This window comes from Phyllostomus discolor, chromosome 3 (genome assembly GCF_004126475.2).
Source record: "Phyllostomus discolor isolate MPI-MPIP mPhyDis1 chromosome 3, mPhyDis1.pri.v3, whole genome shotgun sequence".
Classification (NCBI taxonomy): domain Eukaryota; kingdom Metazoa; phylum Chordata; class Mammalia; order Chiroptera; family Phyllostomidae; genus Phyllostomus; species Phyllostomus discolor.
Window position 1 is genome coordinate 98,201,912 of NC_040905.2, and position 22,722 is coordinate 98,224,633.

Consider the following 22,722-nt stretch of genomic DNA (forward strand, 5'->3'; position numbering starts at 1 on the left):
TCTCATAATTCATTCTTTTCAATACATTTAGATGTAGAAAGAAGGAAATTCCCCCTTAATATCCTCTAACCAAATCCTCCCACTATTAATTTTCTTTAACTATTTCACTATTTTTATTTACCCCTAGAATTTTATTTATGAATATTTTTTGTTTCAAAGTCTATGTATTTTTAAAAACTGAGATGTAACTCACATGCCAAAAAATTCACCATCAAAATGGTTTATGGGCTTTTTATTTTTATGTCTGTCAGTATCAGTCTTATCAATCTTTGAGTGTAAGATCTTAAAGGACAGGCACCACATTTATTCTTTTTATCCAGTCATATAGGCAGACACTGAAAGCTACTTTTTAGTTGATAACGTTGACTTTAGATGGCAGAACTTTTAATGGCATGTAGGGCAAACAAATTATTGTAATGATCTGTCTTAGTGACATATGGAAAAATCCTAAGGGTCTAAAACCAAAGTTATTAAAAGTACAGAAGCTCTGACCACAGTTAAGAAAGACATGATGAAATACTGTCAGACTCTTCATTGCTTTAATCCCTCTCTGACTCTGAGATACAAAGGGAACCCTTAGAAGTTCAGCAATGTGTCACCTCTGAGCAAAGGACATCAATTCCTAAAAATGGAAAACCACAGCAGACTGTAATGGCAGCATTCTGCCTTTTCACTATTGTGCTGGGAGCTTCTTTAACAACAAATAAGCTTTGATACCTTAACAGGACTTTATGTTCCACAAAAAATTAAAATAAAGATTGCCTTAACGGATACTACTGGCTATCACCATTGGACACTTACAGGACTTTGTCATAAAGCTGCTGGATGGAAAATGGGAACTGGCCTGACCTTCTCACTATGCCTCTGTAACTACTTAAGATTATGAACAGTAAATCCAAAGGCCATGGTCATTTTACAAACCTCCATCATTTGCAAAAAAGGAAGCCAATAAGAAATTTTTGTCAATATTAAATGCCTGAGGTGCTATAATTAAGTAGTCTACTGATCTCTTGCAGGGAACAGAAAAAGAATGGAGAAGGGGAAACGCCCCAAGGAATTATAGGGCTCATTCAACAGCAGTAAAGAACCTTGGAGACATTTTCTGAGCTCAAGGATCTAATGTCTTCCTGGTATGGGCCTCTATTCCCCAGGACAGGCAATTAGCGGCCCATTGGTCATTTGTCTATCCTGTACAGAGATAGCATCATTTCAGTTCCCCCAAAGCAAGACAATGTTTTATCCTGCAAAGCATCACAACACTTCCTGTGCCTGAGAACCTCTCACTGTGGCTGAGAACAAATGAAAAGGACTATGCCATGAAGGAGTAAACAATCTAAGCTAAACACCCAGTGAAAAAGCCCAGAGAACTCTGATATGACTATTGTGATGCCCCTTTATCCTGCTAATTTTAAATCCAAGTTGAAAATGATTATATATGGAAATGCATTGCAAATGAACATAAAATCCCTCTCACTTTTTTCCTTTCTGTAAGGACATAGGCCTACTAATCTCTACTGAAAGGCAAAAGGGGAGAGGGATTTATGTTTGTAAGAAATCAAGTAGATTAAATAGTAAGTCTGAAGATCCTATTGGACTAAATAAATAAATAAATAACCGAAGTGGCCCAAACTTCCAATACAATTAGAACCAGAAACTGAGATAATCTGGGGCTGTCACACAGGCCAAATAATTTAGGAGGAAAAGTGAAGGAGAATGAAGGAGGAGGAGAAAACTATTTACCATTTACTGAGTGCGCGTCATGTACTGAGTGCGCTGCGCTATGTTTCACCTTTCTTGTTCAGATCACTGAATCCTCATAATAAAACAAGGTAGTTGCTACATATGCCCTTTTTAGAGATGATAAAACCGAGCTTCAAAGAGGTTAAGGAACTTGTTCAAGGATCCATAATGACATACATGAACAATCTTATACTTAATAATCTCAACAATGAGATTCAAGCCAAGAAATGACCCCAAAGCCTGTTCTCCTAGCCTGGTGACGCAATGCCTCCACCAAAGTGGCCAGTTTGCAGGCAGTGCAACCTGGGCCTCTTGTCACAGAAACTCAAGAACAGTATTTCATCAAGCCTTACATCAGTATTCCTCTAAGTGTGGCCAGGACTATCCGCAGGAAAAGCAAATGGAAATATAAGTCCTTAGGCCTTTCTCAAGACTCAATCAGCCTCCAAGGATGGGGCCTTGGAAAGTGTATCATTATTTTAGTTTCAAGAACTTTTCAACATTGATGAAAGAAATCGAAGACACAAACAGAAAGATATCCCATATTCATAGATCAGGAAAATTATTAAAATATCCATTATACCCCAAGTCATCATCCATAGATTCAATTCAATCCCTATCAAGATTCCAATGGCACTTGTTAGAGAAATAGAAGAATCTTAAAATTCTTATGGAACTGTAAAAGATGCTGAATAGCCAAAGCAATCCTGAGAAAGAACAAAGCTGGATGTATCATACTTTCTGATTTCAAACTATAGTACAAAGTTATAGTATTCAAAATACAATAGTAAGGTACTGTCATTTTAAAAATATTTATATATGTCAATGGAACAAAATCAGCAGTCCAAAAAATAAGCCCATACATATATGGTCAACTCATATTTGACAAGGGAGGGAAGAATTCTCAGTGTGGAAAGGACAGCAGTCTCTTCCATAAATGATGCTGGGACAACTGAATATTCACATGTAAAAAATGAAATCAGACCCCTATATTACACCACTCACCAAAATTAACTCAAAATGAATTAAAAACTTAAATATAAGACCTGAAACTGTAAAACTCCTAGAAGAAAGCATAGGGAAAAGCTCCTCGACATTTTGGTCTTGGCCACAATTTTTTGGACATGACACAAAAAGTACATGCAACAAAAGCAAAAAACAAATGGGACTACATCAAACTAAAAAACCTCTGCACAGCAAAAGAAACGATTGACAAAACAAAAAGAAAACCTACAGAATGGAAAAACTACCTGCAAATCAAATCCAAAATCTACAAAATCCTCAAAAAATTAAAAATAGAACTACCATATGACACAGCAATCCCACTTCTGGTGTGTTTACCTGAAGGAAATGAAATCAGCATCTTCAAGAGAATGCAGCATTAGTCACAACAGCCAAGACATGGAAACAACCCAAGTGTCTGTCCACAGATTCAAGCAGCATATCTTCATAAACTGGACCACTCACCTGATTTCCACAGGGAATTGTGCGTTCGTAACCAGGAAACTGGAGATTTTGCACTCGTGGAGTAGCTTCAAAAACCTGTTAATTTCTGGGTACATGATGGGTTCTCCCACAAGGGACAATGCACAGTGCTTTACTGTCATTCCTTCTTTAAAGCGCTCTTCTTTGACACCTGGCACTCCTGGAAACACAGTGAAAACAATCAAGCTCAATAAGGCATGGATAGAGGATAACTCCTTTTACTTTTCTTAATTAAAATTTTTACATTCTTCTAACGGTTCCTTGATTTTAGAGGGCACATTTATATTTGATACCAGCCAGAGGGCCAGAGGGGAAAACAAATCTAGAATTACTCAAATAGAAAAACCAGTCAGCATTCTTGCTTTTAGTACTAATTACACTGCATCAATACAAGCAGGCAAAACTCACTTTATTTGCTAATAATTTGAAACACAATTTGCTTAGCTCTGCATTCTTTCATGTTGGTCTAAGTAAATAAACTCAATATATGAGGGCAGACCCCCAAAAAACCCAGACTTTATTTTAAAAATTGTGTATTTATTCTTACATGTTTAAACTTCAGTTACCTTCAAAGTACTCTCCCCTTGATGCAATACACCTATTGAGACATTTTTTCACTGCTCAAAACAGTTTCTGAGTTTGTCAAGTTTGATGCCTTTTAGTGCTTCTGCTGTTTTTTGTTTCACCTCTTTCACATCAGCAACACATTTCCCTTTAAGAACTTTTTTCATCCAGGGAAACAAAAAGAAAGTCGACTGGGGCAATATTGGGTGAACACGGAGGGTGGGACATAGGGGTCGTGCCATTTTTGGTCAAAAACTGCTGAAAACTCAGTGAGGTATGGGCAGGTGCGCTCAAAAATCACCTATCATGAAATGGGCAAAAGCATTAAACAAGTCTTCAAAAAAAAATTCCCTGTAGCTGAACACAGTCTATCACAACAATGCCAGCTGGTACACTGGTACAGATGGGTTCCTAGAACACTCACCTAGTGGGGGAAGCCTGTACTACAGGGGGGCTGCCTCCAGAAGATAATTCCCAGTTGGGGGGATTTACATACCTACACCCTGTGTATCCACATAATAAAAAGCCTTGTCTAAACCATTCACTCACTTCCCCCTTCATTTGTAAAGCAGTGTTCTGAATTGAGAAACTAAACATACTTGATCCAAATGTAAAGAAGAGAGAAAAAGAAGAAACCTGCAGCTCTCACCTTTGGTTTCATACTGGAATCACCTTGAGAGTGTCAAAAACTCCTGCCACCAAGGCACACGGCCAGATTCTGTTTAATTGGAGTGGGTGAAACCTGGGGTATGAGAGCTTTAAATTTTCCTCAGGTGATTCCAACATGCAGCCAAGGTTGAAAACACTGCATAAACTACAGGTCCACAAACCTGTCTGCATATTGGAATCACCTGGGAATCTTAAACCTTCCAGACGCCAGGCTGCAGAGCAGAAGGATTAAATCACCATTTCTGGGGAGGAGCACAGGCATCGGTTTTTTAAGCTCCTTGGAGATTCCGACGTGCAAGAAAGTGTGGAAACCACGGGTTTCCAACTCGTTAGACTGAAATTACAAAAGAACTTTTTAAAATCCTAATGTCCAGGAAGGACTCAGACAATCATATTTCTTTCTTTCTTTTTTTGTAATTTAATCATATTGCATTTTTTTCCATTACCATTTATCACCCTATATTCCCCCCCTGGCAATCCCCACACTGTTGTCCATGTCCATGAGTCCTTTTTCCTCAATCCCTCCACCCCGTAATCTCCCCACTAGCTGTCATCCTGCTCTCCATCTATGAGTCTGTCCTCATTTTCCTGGTTAGTTTCCAAGTGATTCCAAAGTACAATGTAGATTGAAAAAGCACTGCTCTCGGCTTAATGTAGAAGGCATTCATGAAAGTCCCTCAATCTAACACATAATGTAAAAGACTTGGAAAGAGTGTAAAAGGCAAATAAAAATGTATCAATATCTCTTATTTCAGCTACATCATTCAATGATCTGTAGGTTCTTTATGGAGATAGGGGTAGGCAGGCATGTTCATACTCCCTCTCAGGCACTTATTGTTTTTTTGTTTGTTTTTAACTGTAAACAGTACCTACCTCAAGAAATTTCTTTTAAGAGTAAATGAAATAATGCACCTAAAGGTTTAAGCAGAGCGCCTGGCACACAAGAAACAGTTGTTAAGGATTTGTTATTATCATCACCTCTATCCTGGCTTCTTAAAATAATTAAATCCTAGGCAACACTATCACCTTAACAACAGCAAACCTGGGGAAAATAAAATGAGTTTTCGTTGCTCACTTGTGCCTTAGTTTCCAGAAAGTAATTTTATTTCACACTCACTCTCTCTACTCAGAAACTGCAAGTGCAAGTAAACACCCAAGAGAGTAAACCCACACAATACAAGGTAGAATGAGAACAGTCCAAAAGTAGCAGGTGGTCTCTTCTTTTACGACTATCAAACTGCAATTCTAAGAATGTATTTCAATTCAGTATTTTTGGATAATTTTTTAAGTTACTGAAATCTAAGCTCTAAACTTAAATGAATAAAGGTTTTAAATAAAACTTGATCCTTATGTCACCATATTTGCCAAGACAACTAAGAATTAAGCATAAAATTTCTTTTTTTGTAAAAAAAAAATATCATTACCTTTAACCCCCCCATGAGCAGGTGAGCAGAAGGACAGATTTAACCTGAAATGCAAAGCTAACCAAAAACTCAGAAAGCAGAATAACTTGCTAGGCTCTAATGGTCAGATGCACCAGGTCCAAAATCTGGCTCTACCACTAAGCTGGTTTATGTCCTTGGTCAGGCCGCTCAGCCTTCTCCACTCCCACCCCCTGATCTATGAGATGGGAATTACACACACACACACAAATGTAGCTATAATAAGAATTCAGTGATGTAAGCCACATGAAATACATGAAATCCGTAGTGTGAGTCTAAGCACTGAAACAATGTTAGATGCAAATATTTTTACTATAATAATAATTTATTTTGTAAATTAAAACAGAAATTCTATTATTTTATCATTTTATTTGTTTATTTATTTATTTTTGGAGAGAAGGTAAGGAAGAAAGAGAGGGAGAGAAACATCAATGTGTGAGAGAGACAACAATCAGTCGCCTCTCACACGTTCCCAACTGGAGACCCAGCCTACAACCAAGCCATGTGCCCTGACTGGGAATCAAACTGGCAACCTTTGGGTACACAGGTCAGCACTCAATCCGCTGAGCCACACCAGCCAGGGCATCCCACCAACTTTCTGGTTGCAGTTCAGCTGACCTCTGGCTTCCTCGGCTGCTGGCTGGGGCAGGGAGGGTCTCAAGACACGTTGTGTCATGAACACCAGGGCTGTGGCCACTTCTCCGCTGCCCCCGAGAGAAGCCTGTCCCAGGTTGGGGTCCCCAGAAACAGCCCTGTCCATGTGACATGTTGGGGAAGTGCTCTCAGGGAAAACTAGTGAGGAAAGGAGGAGGCAGTGGGGCACGCTAAACAAGGATGTGTCTGGGCTGGAGACCAGGGTCAGGCTGATCCCCCTGAGCACTGGGGCATGAGTTGTGCCATGGAGTTGGTGCTCCGTGAAGCAAGGAGACTGGCCTCTGTACCTCATGTCAGCTTGACTTGGGCTGCCCAATTATTTTAAATACAATGGTAATGCCGTCCAATTTACCATGTCTTTATTGATCACCTACTATGTGCCAAGCACTGTTCTAGGCAAGTTTTCTATCAGTAAATAAAAATGAAAAAAAAAACCACCTCTGCCTTTCTGAAGTCAATATTCTTGCATGTGACAGAATAAAAATTAACAATAAATCAGCAAATTCTATAGCAGAGAGATTCTTTTTTTTTAATTGCCCTGACTAGTGTGACATGGTTGGGAATTGTCCCATGAAGCAAAAAGGTCACTGGTTTGATTCCCAGTCAGGGCACATGCCTGGGTTGTGGGCCCAGCCCCCAGATGGGGCACATGCAAGAGGCAACCAATCAATATTTCTCACATCAATGTTTCTCTCCCTCTCTTCCTCCTACCCTTCCCCTAGCTCTTAAAATAAACAAACAAAATCTTTAAAAAACACATTAAGATACAATTGACATATAACATTATACCAGTTTCAGGAGAGCAACATGATTTGACATTTGTATATATTGTGAAATGATCTCCACATAAGTCCTGATTAACATCCATCATCACATGGTTCCAATTTCTTTTCTTGTCATGAGAACTTTTAAGACCTCTTTTCTTGCTTCTTTTTTGCAAGAGGCCATGAAGATGGTGGATATTCAGACTGTGCGTGTCTAAGCAGCCCACCACCTTTCAAAATAAGAAGAGGGTCCTGCTTGGAGAAACTGGCAGAGAAGCTACTATAATACTACAAGAACACCAGTCTGGGTTTCAAGACACACAGGGAGGTCATCGAGGTCACCTATACTGACAAGAAACGCCCCTTTACTGGTAATGTCTTCATCTGAGGGTGCATCTACTCTGGGGTGGTGACTAAGATGAAAATGCAGAGGGCTACTGTCATCCGCCGAGGCTACCTCCACTACATCCGAAAGTCAAACTGCTTTGAGAAGCACCACGAGAACATGTCAGTGCACCTGCCCCACTTCAGAGATGTCCAGATCGGTGACACTGTCAGAGTGGGCGAGTGCCGGCCCCTGAGCAAGACCGTGCACTTCAACGTGCTCACAGTCACCAAGGCTGGTGGCACCAAGAAGCAATTCCAGAAATTCTAAGATGAGATACCTGCCCACTCCCCCAAAGAAAATATCATATTTTTCAGACTATATACCAAGTATAAGTTAAGATGCACTTTCAGCCCAATTTGGGAGGAAACAAGGGGTGCATCTTATAGTTCAACTGTAGCTTACCTGGCTGGGGGGTGGGCAGTGGCCTATGTTATTTATCTTATTAAATATTTTAGCACATTTTTCCTTCAAAAAATTTTCCCCTATTTTCCTCCTCTAAAACCTAGGTATGTCTTACACTCTGAAAAAATTAGGTAGTTATTTTCTCAGTCACGGGCCAGGCTCCTGGGGTCTGTGACCTTACCAGAGGGAGGTATAGCCCCTGGGAACTGAGCAGGATTAATGAGAAAGATGGGGTTCTTTTTTACCCTTGGGGCATAGGGATGGGAATGGGGGCCAAATCCTGCCTCCTGCTCTCTCACCTCTGGGTGAAGGCAACCTGTATTAAAGATGCTGCACCTCTCAAAGAAAAACTCTATCTTAACAACTTTTAAATATACAATATGGTATTGCTACTACAGTAACCATGCTTTATATTATATCCCCAAGACTTATTTTATAATTGGGACTTTGTACCTTTTTGAGACTGTTCATCATTTCACCTACCACCCATAACATGGTAGCCACTAGCTACGTTTAGCACTTGAAATGTGACTAGTGTGACTGAGAAACTGATTTATTTATTTAATTCTCATAATTAAAATTTAGTGGGTCTTGGGGGTAAGAGGTAATGGGGTTGGTGGTAAATATCATGTGTTCGACTTTAGACATGTATAGTTTGCTCTGTCCGTGAAATATCTGAATGTGCCCAACATTCAAGTTTGGACTCTGGAAACACTGACTGGGTGGCAATAAATATTTTGGCAAATGAATAGTATTTCCATCCCTGGGCCAAATAAGTTTATCAAAGCAGCAAGTGTAGACCCTAGGACACTCATATTTCTACAGAAAAGAAGAGGGGTCAGCAAAAAAGCACTGCCAAAGAGCAGCCAGGGAAGAAATGTAAAAGCAAACAAATAAAATTCTGTATTTTCTGAAAGCTACAACTAAAAATATCACACCTGCACACTTAGACAACTTAAAAAGAAACAAAATCCAGGACTTTAAAAAAACACTTGTAGGGAGTGACGTCAGCAGCATGGAGGTGTGAGAAATCTAAGATCTTTAACTCAAGTGAATAAAGGTCTCTCCCCTTTGAAGTTGCAACAAGTTTAATAGCTATAATTCAACAAAGGATTCTTTGCTCAGCACAGAAACAACATCTGAAACATCCGACATTGAGACAGCCAAGGTAAGTGTGTCTGAGCAAACAGCGAAGGGAGGAGACAGACTGCAATCACCTGCAGTTGAGCACTCTCCACAGCCCCAAAGATACTATACTAGGGAAGGGCTGAGGAGCAACCCCCACTAGGCAAACCAGAGGGTTAGAGAGGGCAACTGGGCCTGGGTGGCTTGCCTACACTGATGCTGGGCCCAGGGTCACGGGAGGAGCAGCAGTGCAAAGGGTCACAGCATTCCACAGCCCACTAGCACTGAACAAAGAATCTACAGACCTGGGAAACCACCCACTCTATCCCCCTGTGGCCTATTGGCAGTAAAATCCTCAACTGGCAAGTTGCAAAAGAACTGAAAAAAGAAAAAAAAATCCCAGTCAAGTGGTCTTTATTCATTGATGCCAAACCCACTGGAGAGAACAGAGCTGCAGAAGTGTGAGCCCACAGCCCCCTGCCAACACCTCCACAACCCATCATGGCAAAACCTGGTGGAGGCAGCAGGGTCAACTCAGACACAGCAGCTCTCCTGGCAGCTTCTGGCTACAGGACGACAACACCAGGAACACACAAGAAACCCATAGCCTACCACTTCCAATCCGCATTAAGTGGTGCCTGAAGACAGAGGTGACCAGGTCATAAGTGGAAGCCCACCTCCTTGGGGAATACGGTACATTTTCCACAACTGAGGTGACACCACCCTACTAAAATACCAGAATTCCCAACAGTGCAGTTGAAAGGAAATGAAAATTTGTGCTTCAGCATCACCTACTGAAAAGCAAAAAAAAAGCCTTCTACATTGTCAACCTGCTCAACACTAAGGTGTCATAGTCTTAAAACAAGTTTGCATCCCCTCAGATGCCCAGGCAGAGACATAATCCCTCAAGCACAATTAATAACAAATGTAACAAGGGACTTCAGAAAAAAAATATATCTCCAGAAAACAAATTGAAAAACACAAAGGACTGTGATTGATGACAGAGAATTCAAGATTGCAGTTCTGAAATAACTCAATGAGATTCAATGAGCTCAGAAATAAATTCAACAAACAAAAGGAGGACTTCACCAAAAAGATTAAAACTACAAAAAAAAGAACTGAACAGAAATTCTGGAGGTAAAGAACTCAATGAACGAGGTGGAGAGTGAACTAGCAAGCTTAGGAAACACAGCAGACCAGATGAAGGAAAGACAATGACATAAAAGATAGAAATCTAGCAATGACTCAGGTGGAAGAAGAGAGCTGTAGTAAAAAAAAAAAAAAAATGACTTCTGGTCAGGATAGTGGCATAGGCAGACACTGCTCACCTCTTCGCACAACCACATCAAAATTACAACTAAAATATAGAACAACCATCACTCAGAACCATCAGAAATTGAGTTGAATGGGAGTCTGTCAACTACACAATTAGAGAAATCACATCCATCCAGACTGTAGGAGAGGCATAGACGCTGAACGGGCTGGTCCCACACCCATGTGTAGTGGATAAAAATTTGGGAGGAAGGGATGAAATTCAGGAGCAAGAAGTCCCAGCCCCACACCAGGCCCCCCCGCCCAGGGTTCCAGTGTCAGAAAGATAAGTCACCTCAACCGCTGGCTACAAAAAACAGCGGGGATTGAGTCAGTAGAAGAAACTGCTGAGCCCCCAAGCAATTCCTCTTAAAGAACCCACACACAGACGCACCTACTCAGACTCACTCTTTCTGAGCTCCAGCGCCAGGGTAGCAGCTTGAAGGGCACCAGTGACATACTGAGAAAGGCTACAGTGTCTGGCATCAGGGTGAGCAAAGGCCATTGTTCCTTTTCCAAGACCAACCCCGCGAAGGCTGGTGCCAAATCTGAGACTCCATCAACCTGGCTAACACTCTGTCACAGGTCTCAAAGATCCTCAGAGACTCAGCCCACTCAAACTGCTTTTCCATATCAATGGCTGGTTTTGGCTCCTACTGCACAACTCCCTAAATCCTTTCAAACAAGCAACAGAGGGGCCTCAGCCCAGGCTTAGCACTAGCAGCAGCCAGCCTAGATTAACAGTTCGGCTTCACCTGGCAATCTCCAAGACCAGCACATCTCAGATTGCTTTACAGGTCAGGCAGGGCAGTCCTGGGCAAAATACAGGTGAGGGCTGACCTTGGCCTGCGCCACCCAGGGAACCCCAGGAGCCTGCCCTCCCAGTGGACACTACAGACCATACCAGAGCACCACCATCCTGCCCCTGCACAGCTGATCCTCCATGGAGGGTGGAGGTTGGTGGTTAAGTGGTCATAGCCAATCCTTGCAAGCTGAGTGGCCTGGGTAAATCCCTCCCATTGATCTGCCAACAGCCATCAAGGCTCAACTACAAGAGGTGGGCATACTCAGCCTACAAGAAGAGTGTACCTCGAGTACCCAGCTTGAGTTATGGGGAGGCTGAGCAATTGGACTCTATAGGACACCTACCACTTTAGGCCATGCTACCAAGATACAGAGTCTAAGCAGCTCTACCTGATGCATAGAAACAAACACAGGGAGGCTGCCAAAAGGAGAAGACAAACATGGCCCAAATGAAACAACAGATCAAAACTCCAGGAAAAGAACTAAACAAAATGGAGATAAGCAATCTATCATATGCAGAGTTCAAAACGCTGGTTATAAGGATGCTCAAGGAACTTAGTGAGGACCTCAACAGCATAAAAAAGATCCAGTCAGAAATGAACAATACACTAATTAAAATAAAGAACAATTTACAGGGAAACAACATTAGAGTGGATGAAGCTGAGAATTAAATCAATGATTTGGAACAAAAGGAAGAAAAAAACAACTAATCAAAACAATAAGAAGAAAAAAGAATCCCCCCAAATAGATAGTATAAGCAGCCTCTGGGACAACTTCAAGAGGTCCAACATTTGCATCATTGGGGTGCCAGAGGAAAAGAGAAACAACAAGAAATTGTAAATCTATTTGAAGAAATAATGTAAGAAAACTTCCCTAATTTGGTGAGGGGAATAGGCATGTAAGTCCAGGAAGCACAGAGTTCCAAAGAAAATGGATGCAAAGAGGCTCACTTACACTTGTAACAAAAAAAAAAATCTCATTTGTACTTTAACAAAAGAATAAAATGCCTAGGAATAAACCAAACAAAGATGGTAAAGGACCTATATACTGAAAAACTACAACACATTGAAAAAATCAAAGAAGACACAAAGAAATGGGAAGATATTCTGTGTCAAGGACTGGAAAGAGCTAACATTGCTTAAATTGCCTTATTACCTACAATCTACAGATTTAAGCATTCCTCATCAAAATCCCAATGGTATTTTTCAAAGATATAGAACAAAAATATCATCAAATCTGTATGGAACCACAAAACACACAACAGCCAAACTAATCCTGAGGGGTGCCATCAGACTCCCTGACTTCAAATTACACTACAAAGTTACAATAATCAGAACAGTATTATGTTGGCAGAAAAACACAGACCAGTGGAACAAAACTGAGAGCTCAGAAATCAACTCACATATTTATGGGCAGCTAATTTTTGTCAAAGGTGCCAAAAACAAACAATGGAGAAAAGAAAGCCTCTTCAATAAATGGTGCTGGGAAAATTAGAAAGCCACATCCAAAAGATTGAAACTAAATTGCTGTTTGACTTCAAACACAAAAATTAACTCAAAATGAATCAAACACCTAAATATAAGACCTGAAACAATAACATACATAGAAGAAAACACAGCTGTTAAATTTATAGATCTTGGTCTCACAGAGGATTGTATAAATTTGATACCAAAAGCAAGGAAGTAAAAGCAGAAATAAATGAATGGAACTATTTCAAACTAAAAAGCTTCTGCAAAAGAAACCAACAAAACAAAAAGGCAACCAACTGAATGGAAGAAAATATTTGCCAATACCTCCTATTAACAGCTAGCTAATATCCAAATTATATAAAGAACTCACACAACCCAAAGACAAAAACCCAATCCAATTTTAAAAATGAGCAGAGGTCCTGAAGACACACTTTTCCCAAGAAGACACACAAATGTCCAACAGATATATTAAAAGATGCTCGACTTCACTAGTTGTAAGGAAAATGCAAATCAAAACCACAATAAGGTATTACCTCACACCTGTCAGAATAGCTATTATCAATAAGACAAGAAATAACAAGTGCTGGTGGGAATGAAAATTGTTTCAGCCACTATGAAAAAGAGTATGGAGGGTCCTCAAAAAATTAAGAATAGAGCTACCGTATTACCCAGCAAAATGTCTTCTGGGTATATAAATGACAAATTTTAAAACATGTATTTGTTCACATACATGTACCTCTATGTTCATTGCAGCATTACTCACAGTAGCTAAGGCACGGAAACATCCTAAGTGTCCTTTGATGGATGGTTGGATAAAAATATATACAATGGAATATGACTCAGTTATAACAAAGGATGAAATACTGCCATTTGAGACAACAATAGATGGATCTTCAGAGTATCATGGTAAGGGAAATAAATCAGGTGGAAAAGGATAAGGACCATCTGATTTCACTCATATGTGGCACATAAAACAGAAAGCAACAGAAGAACAAAGAAAATTCACTGTCATACACCACAGTACTGCAGTTACCAGAGGGGGAGTGGAGTGGTGGGAGACTGAAGAGGGTAAAAAGGGTCAAACACATGATGACAGGGGACACTAGAGTTCAGGTAGTGCAAACAATATACAGATGATATATTACAGAACCGTACACTTGAAACTTACATAATATTATTAACCAATGTCACCCTACTTAATTTAAAAAGAACCAATTGATGAAACATTCATGTTACATGGATTATATAAAAACATATATAATTTCACTAAAAAAAATCCTACAGCTGAACTTTTAAAAGTGATGAATCTGGGATTTAACAATTTTTTTTCCTGAAAAGGCTTTATTATGCACAGAGTGGGGAAGAAGCTAATTTTCTCAAAAGTAAGGCCTTGAGAATACTTAAAACCTTGGTTCTCTCATTCAAAAAAGCACAGCTCATTTTGGGCTACATGCCAGAGGCTATTACAGTGTTCCTCTCAAAAACAAGGCCCTCTGGGACTCAATCTCATGCCTTCCTCCATGGCCCTCAAAGAAATGTGTCGGAAAGCAAGACACCCTCCAAATTCCTAATGGAAAGAAGTCCTGGGGCAGGAAGACAGTCCAGGGAACAGCAGACATTATTACATTTTGGTAAGAAATCTATTCACCTGCCCCTCTCTCCCTCTGTGCACCCCCCACCCCGTCTCTCCCTCTCATTATCTCATGCTTTCACACACAATCTGTTCTCGTTTCCCTAAACCGTATCCCTTTCACAACTAACCTCTGCTTTGTACTTCTCATTTACTGTTTAAATCATTTTTTATTTTAAAATTACGGTTGACATACATTATTATATTAGTTTCAGGTATACATCCCAGCAATTAGGCATTATATAACTTATTAAGTGATCATCTTGATAAACTGAACACCCATCTGACACCATCAGTACAAATTGGTTGTTATAGAACAGTCGTGGAAATGTGAAGCAGAACACAGAGAATGCAGTCAATAATATTCTAATAACTCCGTATAAGGATTTATTTTTGTTGTTGTCTCTGCAGCAAGTGTTCTGAGCTTCCTCTCGTCCTGAGCACAGCCGCCTGACCCTGGACAGTCACTCTGGCCATCAGATTAACCATGAAGCTCACTTCATCCTCACCTCACTGAAAAATTCCACAGCAATGACTTTAGAACTGAGATGTTTCACTCTCATGTTAGAGTAATAAGCTGAATACACAGAAATAAACATGATATACTGCTAAGCATTGAATATTCCTATTTCTTTTGGAGGAAGGGGGCAAGTTGGTTAATAATAAATCTTTATCCTGAAAAACTTCTTATGTCTTTTTTATTGAGGTACAATCACATATGTTAATATTCCTATTTCTAAAGATTGGACCAGTTTGAAATAAAATATTCTCTCCTTTCTTCTAACAATCCAGTTCCTGACCAAAGATCTCCTAAGAGCCCTTCCTGGCTGAATGTCACATACAGTGTGGGGCAAAAGTAGGCTTACAGTTGCGAGTACACAAAAAGAGTTTATTCTTCTATTATTATTTATTAATTATTGTATTATTTTCCTACAAACAACTGTGAACCTCCTTTTGTCCCACCCTGCATAATATCTTCAGTAAAGCCACTGCCACTGTGAGGTTTTCCATAAACAAGCTCCAGAAAACAATTAGCAAGGTGATGTGCTCTCCCCTACCTCTATATTTCTTTTGTTTATTTTTAATATTTTACTTATTTTTTCAGAGGGGAATGAAGGGAGAAAGAGATTGAGGGAAACACAGATGTGAGAGAGACACAGATCAGTTGCCTCTCGCACGTGCCCAACGAGGGACCCAACCTGCAACCCAGGCATGTGCCCTGATGGGGAATCAAACCAGTGACCTTTCAGTTCACAGGCCAATGCTCAACCCACTGAGCCACACCAGCCACCACGACATTTCTTTTGGATGGGCACTTTACATACCTCATTGTGAAAACCATCTGCTGGAGACCCTGTATTTTATGCCTTACTTCACTTCTTGCTTAAACTATAGATAAAAACATCTAGTAATCGGTGGCGTCTTTTCATCTTTCACCTTCAGCACTGAGGCCATTCTAATAAGGGTTCACTCATTTGATGTCTGCTGAACTGATGGGAAACAGAGCCAACAAGACCTCAGCCCCCTTCTCTGGGAGCTACTTCTCCCTGCCATGGTGGTATGTAGAGGGGGCAGGCGGCACTCTAAAAAGATGCTGAGTTGCAGCAAAATTCTGACCCACTTGTAATCAATAGAAAGTTAATTTTGCATGTGGATAAAGGAAAAGCTAATAAAGGTCATGAAAAGAAAGACGGTTTAATGATTCAATTAAATAACTGAAAAGACTGATTGCCCTCATAATTGAGAAGAAAAGCATTTAAAACATCAAAATATCTTCAAAGTCTGTTCAAGGCTGGCCACTCGGCTAAAGCTGGAAACTCAGAGACAATGCCCCTAACAAGTATCATCCTACACAAAATAAACTCATAAAATGACTGGACCAGACCCATGGGAGAGAGCAGTGTTCCTCATGGGGGTAGGAAAACACCCTTTAAAACAAAGGACTCTAAGCCAAAGTAAGGGAAAGTATTAGTGAGTTAACAGTGGACCTCTAAAGAGAGACTCAAGTGAAGATACTGAAAATACAACCAAGAAGGAAACAGCTTCAAACTTTTGAAAATTACCTGTAATTTTTAATTTATAGAAATCCTGTTCTAAGCCTTTGTTTAAACATAAAATTCATATTCCCACAGCTACAATATTATTAAAATGGAGATTAAGTTAATCATTCAAACCACAAGATGAAATTTGCTATATACTTGAATTATAATAGATCTATTTCAGTATCACCCAATCAAATTCAAATATTTTTCCTATAGGAAAATATATCCCAAGTTTCAACCAAGAAAAACAGAAATATTTTTCTATTCTTTTTTAAATCATCACCCAAGGACATGCTTATTGATTTTAGAGAGAGGGGAAGGGAGGGGGAGAGGGAGGGTGGGAGGGTGAGAAACACTGATGTGAGAGAGAAACACTGATCGGTTGCCTCTCCTACCCACCCTAACTGGGGACTAAACTCAAAACCCAGGCATGTGCCCTGACAGAGAATTGATCTTTTGATCTTTCAATTTATGGGACAATGCTCCAACCAACTTCAGCCACACCAGCCAAAGCTCCTTTTTTTTTTTTAAGCCACAAGGGGACACAGGGTGATAACACTGGGAATCTAATAGGGAACCTCTAACATGAGTATAGAAGAAGAGAAAGGGAACTATCATATTTTTAGGACTATAAGACACACCAGACCATAAGACACACCTAGGTTTTAGGGGAGAAAAATAGCAAAACAATTTTTGAAGCAAAAAATGTGGTAAAATATTTAATAACCTGTGACCCCATTCCATCGCTGTCCCCCCGCACAGCAAGCCAGGTAAGCTACATTTGGACTATAAGACACACCCCCCCTTTCCTCCCAAATTTGGGGGGAAAAGTGAGTCTTACAGTGGGAAAAATATGACAGTTTCCTGCAGGGCATCTATGAGTAAGTCTATGTCACATGAGATAAGCCACTTCTCCAGGCCAGTCTCTCTATTGAGGAGTTCAAATTTGAGGAAGACAGAGAACAGACTCTCCACCAGGGCTGAAATGCGATCTAGAGTTAACACTTGAGCATCTTTAGAGTCAAAAGTAGGATCCAGGTCAGAGCTGCACCCAAAGAGATAGTGGGTTCAGAAGAGGTGGAGTGACTTACATTAGCCTTATCATCCTTAGTCTGAGGCTGACCATCCAGAAATGAGGGTGACCTGTTTTATTTATACCCTATGCCTTAGGTATGAATGATGAGCATAGAGATTTCACTGACTGCAGGAGGAATTCGAGTTCATAAAAAGGAAAACTTTTGCCCTAGCTGGTGTGGCTCAGTTGGTTGAAGTGAAGTCATGTAAACCAGGTTTTAGATTCGATTCCTCAATAGGGCCCATACCTAGGTTGCAGGTTTGCTCTGGTCGGGGTGCCTATCTCTCTCTCCCTAAAGTCAATAAGCATTGCATGTCCTCAGGTGAGGATGAAAAAAAAAAAAAAACTCCAGACCATAATCACTGATAAAGACTGAATGAAGTTATGAAATTTCCCCCTTAGGCACTCTAACTTCTGTTCAGAATTCACATGTCCACAGTCTCTATTCTTTCTCTCTGCAATCCTGTATCATTCATCCCCCCTGGAAGACAATGTGTTTGTTAAAACTGTGTTTCTTATGCCATGGGAACTTGAAGACAAACCATTTGAGGTGCCTACTAATTAAAGTAAGCACAAGGTTGCTAATGAGATACACCTTTCTGCAGAGGGCAAGTCCCTCTAACAAATTAGGCTGACAACTGTCAACAGGTGTTCACCACCAATTCATTGTCAACAGGAGGCCCCAATTTGGAATGGGGTGAAGGGGGAGATCTTATCTGTGAAAAGAACCCAGCTATAAAACAGTTCAATGGAATATAGCTCAATTGTGAAACAGCTTGGTTGTGAGAAAGCTCACGCATGAAACAGCAGTCCAAGGGGCTCTATGTTACAACACGAGATGCAGTGTTATCGCTTCGCTTGATGAAATACAGTCTTCAGTAGTAACAAAGTGAGCTTCATTGAGGCGGAGGTGAAGCTGGCTCCTATAGAGAAGACTGCCCACCACTGGTCACACATTGGACCATTTGGAATTATGCAAATAACTCCAAATCCAGTTTCATTGCTCCAAACACACTGTCTTGATTGGTTGGAATGGAGCTACTCTGATTGGTTTGTAAAGATGTAATTGGTTAATTTACAAGCCTAGGAGCTTGTTTAAAAGGGTCAGGAACACAGTGCAGGAAGCCAGAAGTTTTCCCCATAATTGCAAAGAGCATATTAGAGGCCTCTGTTCAGCAATGCTCTCAGACTCTGTTTATAAATTTAAGCCGAATCAGACATCAGAAGTCCTTCTTAACAGGCACATTCCTTCTCAGGGTCAACATAACAAAGAACATGCGCACAATGAGCTAACCTAGCACACATAATTAACTGCTATTAATGTGAATAAATCTGCCTAATGATTTATTCATTACTTATTTCCATTTAAAGTGCATTTGCAAAAATTGTTCCGGTCAGAAGAATTACTATCAAAACTCAGATTGTCATTCAGCCAAGGACATCTCAGAATGGAAAAATGAATGTCTATTCCTCAGGGCTGCTTCCTCCCCACGTGAACTGCCTGGGACACAATTCATTCAGGGAGATTCTCAGATGTCCAGGAAACATACATCCTCAGTCATCATCCTATTGCTAAGTGTGACTGGAAAGGGACCAGGCCTGGCCCAGGTCTGCCTCACTCTGGCCCATAGTGCGTGTGCTCCTGACTCCATGCAGGAAAGATTTCACAACATGAGACCAGGTGTTTTTGAGAGTACGTTTATTAAAGCAGGTGAAAGGGAAACAAAGGAAGGGCCTAGGATAGAAGAGCAACAGGAGAGAGCTTAGGCAGAGCTGCTTTGGCTCCCCAGGAAAGTATAGGAAAGCAGTGAACCACAGCAGGGCTGCTGTCAGGTCACTGAGATGTACAAGTCAGTGACAGGAGTGAGCCAAAGCGGGGCTGCTGTTAGCTCACTGGGAAGTCAGAGAAAAGGGGGCCTTGGAGACAGGTTGAGGGGGTTAGCCCAGGATGAGCTGCCACCACTGCCCACTGCTCTACTGGTTACAAGTCTCATGAGGACCCCTGCAGTTAAGGACAAAGTCCCTGCTGGAAAAAAGGCATGGGTGTGGTGCTGAAAGACCCCATGCAGCATCCTTGACATTGAGAGCTTTTATTTCTCTTCCACAGGCGGGAATCCTAGGGGGAGGGTTTCAGCAGAATATTCATCAGTTTTCCAAGTGTCTTTTTAAATACATCGATGAACCAAAATGAGTGCACAGAGGAACCAGGGTCATTTTTTGGTCAGCTTTGCCTCTATCTTGGATTTGTTTGGTTCTAATTGGGTTTTTCATTATTTATTCCCTGACTTCATCTGTCTTTGGGTTTGGCTGGCACTAATGGCACTATTGGGCTTCTGTTTTCTATCTCCTCCACCAGGGTGATTTAAGCAATTTACTCTCTGGTTAGGAAAGAGAGGTATAAACTATGTGCTCTCTAGTGTAAATTGCTTGAATCGTTTGGCTCCATTTGTCTAACTGATAGGGAAACTGAAAGTTAAAAGATGTTAGCTTTAGTTAAAGTTGATAGGCTTCATTGATTAGTGCATGTGGAAAGCTGTTATTCCAGGATCTGGAATGCATGACCTAACATGACTCTAGGAGGTCAACAAGCAATTCAACCTTTGTGCCCCAGGGGTCCTGCAAGCCATCAGATGCTATCTGGAACATTGAGATCCAGTGAGGGACTGTCCAGTGATGCAGATAAAGAATTGCTGATCAGTAGATAAAGAAATACTAGAAAAATTGCCAAGTGGACCACAACTCTTATCTGATTAACCTTTTCCTAAACTCCTTACCTATGCTTTTCTTCCTCTTATAAAAAAGTTGGCTAGAGATGAGATGTTATGGCAGTTTTTAGGGTACATAAACTGCCATCTTCTCAGATTGTCAGCATTTTAATAAAGCACCCATAAAGATTCAATCCTTGTCTGTACTCATTGGTTCTGGTAGTGACAGGCAGCACGAAACCCAAGTTTTCAGGCTGCATAACCGTCTGTCTCAGTTTCCCTTTTCTCACTTGTCAAAAATGCTCATAACATCTAATTATGTTGCCTCATAAGCACTAAACCAAAATACACTTCCTAGACTATAAAGATAAAATTACTGGCATTTGCCTGCTTCTGATAGTATTATCGGTGGTGGTTAATTTTAAGAATCTAGTTGACTGGGCCACAGCGCCCAGATATTTGATTCAACTTTATTCTGGATGTTTCTGTGAAGGTGTCTTTTGGATGAGATTAACATTGAAATCAGTGGACTTCACCAGTAAAGCAGATCGCCCTCCAGAATGTAGACAAACCTTATCCAATTAGTCAAAAACCTTGACAGAACAAAGGCTAACCTTCCCTCAGCAAAAAAGAAAGACTGCCAGCAGACAGTTTTAGACTCAACTGCAACTCTTCCCTCGTTTTCCAACTTGCTTGTCTACCCCACCACATCTTTTTTCTTCCTTTTTTTTTTTTTTTTTGCTGGACTCAACAAGCCTACACAATCACATGAGCCAATTCCTTAAATCAGTCTCTCTATCGATCCCTCTCTCTCTCTTTACACACACACCAACCAACAGAAGATTCTGTTGACTCTGTCTCTCTGGAGAACTCTTTTACACTATCCAAAAAAAAACAGGACTTTGCCCTAAATTTATTTAAAAGGCATACAGTTTATTTGAAGGTCAACAATCAATAATATTAACTAAGTTAACAATAGTCTAAGAAAAGCTAATCAAATTCCAGATGTGGAGACTTACTTGCTCTTTACCAAAGTTTCATGTAAGTTTCCAAAAGACCTATAAGAGATACTGCTTTATCCAAATAAGAGAAAGTAAGTTATTAAAAAAAAAAAGTGTTTGAGGCTAAAAGTCAAGATGGAACTATTAAAATATTAATTAGCATCTTTGCAAATGTACAAAATTACATCACATAGACACACACAAGTATATACAGGTAAACTTTCCCTAGAAAATTCATAAAGAATAAAATAAGGGAATAATTATTGAGTATACATTTTACTGATCATGAATTATTATCTGCATTACTTGTCTCAATCTCTCACAAGAAATAAGAACAATAATAATAAGTACCATGGTATAATAAGAAATACATATGGTTTTTGTTTTGGGTTCCTGGAAAGCTCTTAAAACCTTTAGGATTTTCTGAGACACAGGAGAGTCTTTTGTAATTCATAGGGAGCCCCTCTGAGAATTCCTGAGTTTATGCTAATGAGCCGACTTAGGAAAGGACGCCTAAACAGCTTAGGAGTAGGGCTAGTTACCAGAAAGACTAATGCTTACAGAGCTGAAATTTTAGGCACACCCTCAGACCTATGGGAAGGGAAAGAGGGTACTACAAATTAAGCTCTATAAAAACTCTTGAACAAGATTTGATGAGCTTTCATTTCAGGTTAGTGAACGGAGCCCCTGTGAACACTGTGGTGCACCCCAGTTCCATGGGGACAGAAGCTCCTGGGCTAAGAGCCCTCTCAGACCTCACTCCATGAACCTCTTCATCTAGCTGTTCACACATATCTTCTCTAAAATCCCTTATAATAAACATAAGTACAGCAGGTCCTCGGATAACATAATTTCATTTCATTATAACCTTGATGAGAAAAGAAAACCTGATTCCCTGCTGAGGATACTGTGTGTGTGGAGTTTACACCTGCTCCCCATGTCTGGGTTTCCTCCTGGGACTCCAGTTTCCTCCCACACCTAAAGATGTGCACGTGGGTGAACTGGCATGCCTACATCAGCTCAGCCTGAGTGGGTGTGGGTGGGAGTGAGGGGAAAGGCGTCCTGTCCAGGCTGAGTTCCCACCTTGTGCTCTGAGCTGCGAGGAGAGGATACAGCCACTTGTGACCCTGAATTGGAATAAGCAGGTTGGGAAATAATTATCTTACTTGTTTTAATTAATCTTTTCCAAATATATGTATAGCTCACATTTATTTCAATGTTTAGTAATAGAAGTGTTCTGCATTTTTATTTAGAAGTTTGGTGATGTTTTTGTGACCAGAAATATGCTGTAGGAACTTAACTTTTCCTTATCTCAATGTCTATGATAAAACTAGTTTCATTATACATTGTTTCACTTTAAGTAACACTTTCCAAGAACCTACCAACTACGTTAAATGAGGACTTACCATAAATGTTCTGTGAGCCTAACAAATTAATCAAATCTAAGAAGGA

The 22,722-nt window shown here is 40.3% G+C and overlaps 1 protein-coding gene and 1 pseudogene across 2 annotated transcripts in view; one reads left to right on the plus strand and one right to left on the minus strand.

Annotated features, from left to right (window-relative positions):
- The window catches only part of LOC114503588 (S-adenosyl-L-methionine-dependent tRNA 4-demethylwyosine synthase TYW1), a 172,415-nt gene that overhangs the window by 54,050 nt on the left and 95,643 nt on the right, over window positions 1–22,722 (minus strand). For both annotated transcript variants that reach the window (XM_036020853.1, XM_028521249.2), the window contains exon 12: window positions 3,208–3,385. In XM_036020853.1, coding sequence (XP_035876746.1) covers window positions 3,208–3,385 — 178 coding nt within the window. The remainder of the gene's footprint in view (window positions 1–3,207; window positions 3,386–22,722) is intronic.
- On the plus strand, window positions 7,486–8,001 carry LOC114503606 (annotated as a pseudogene).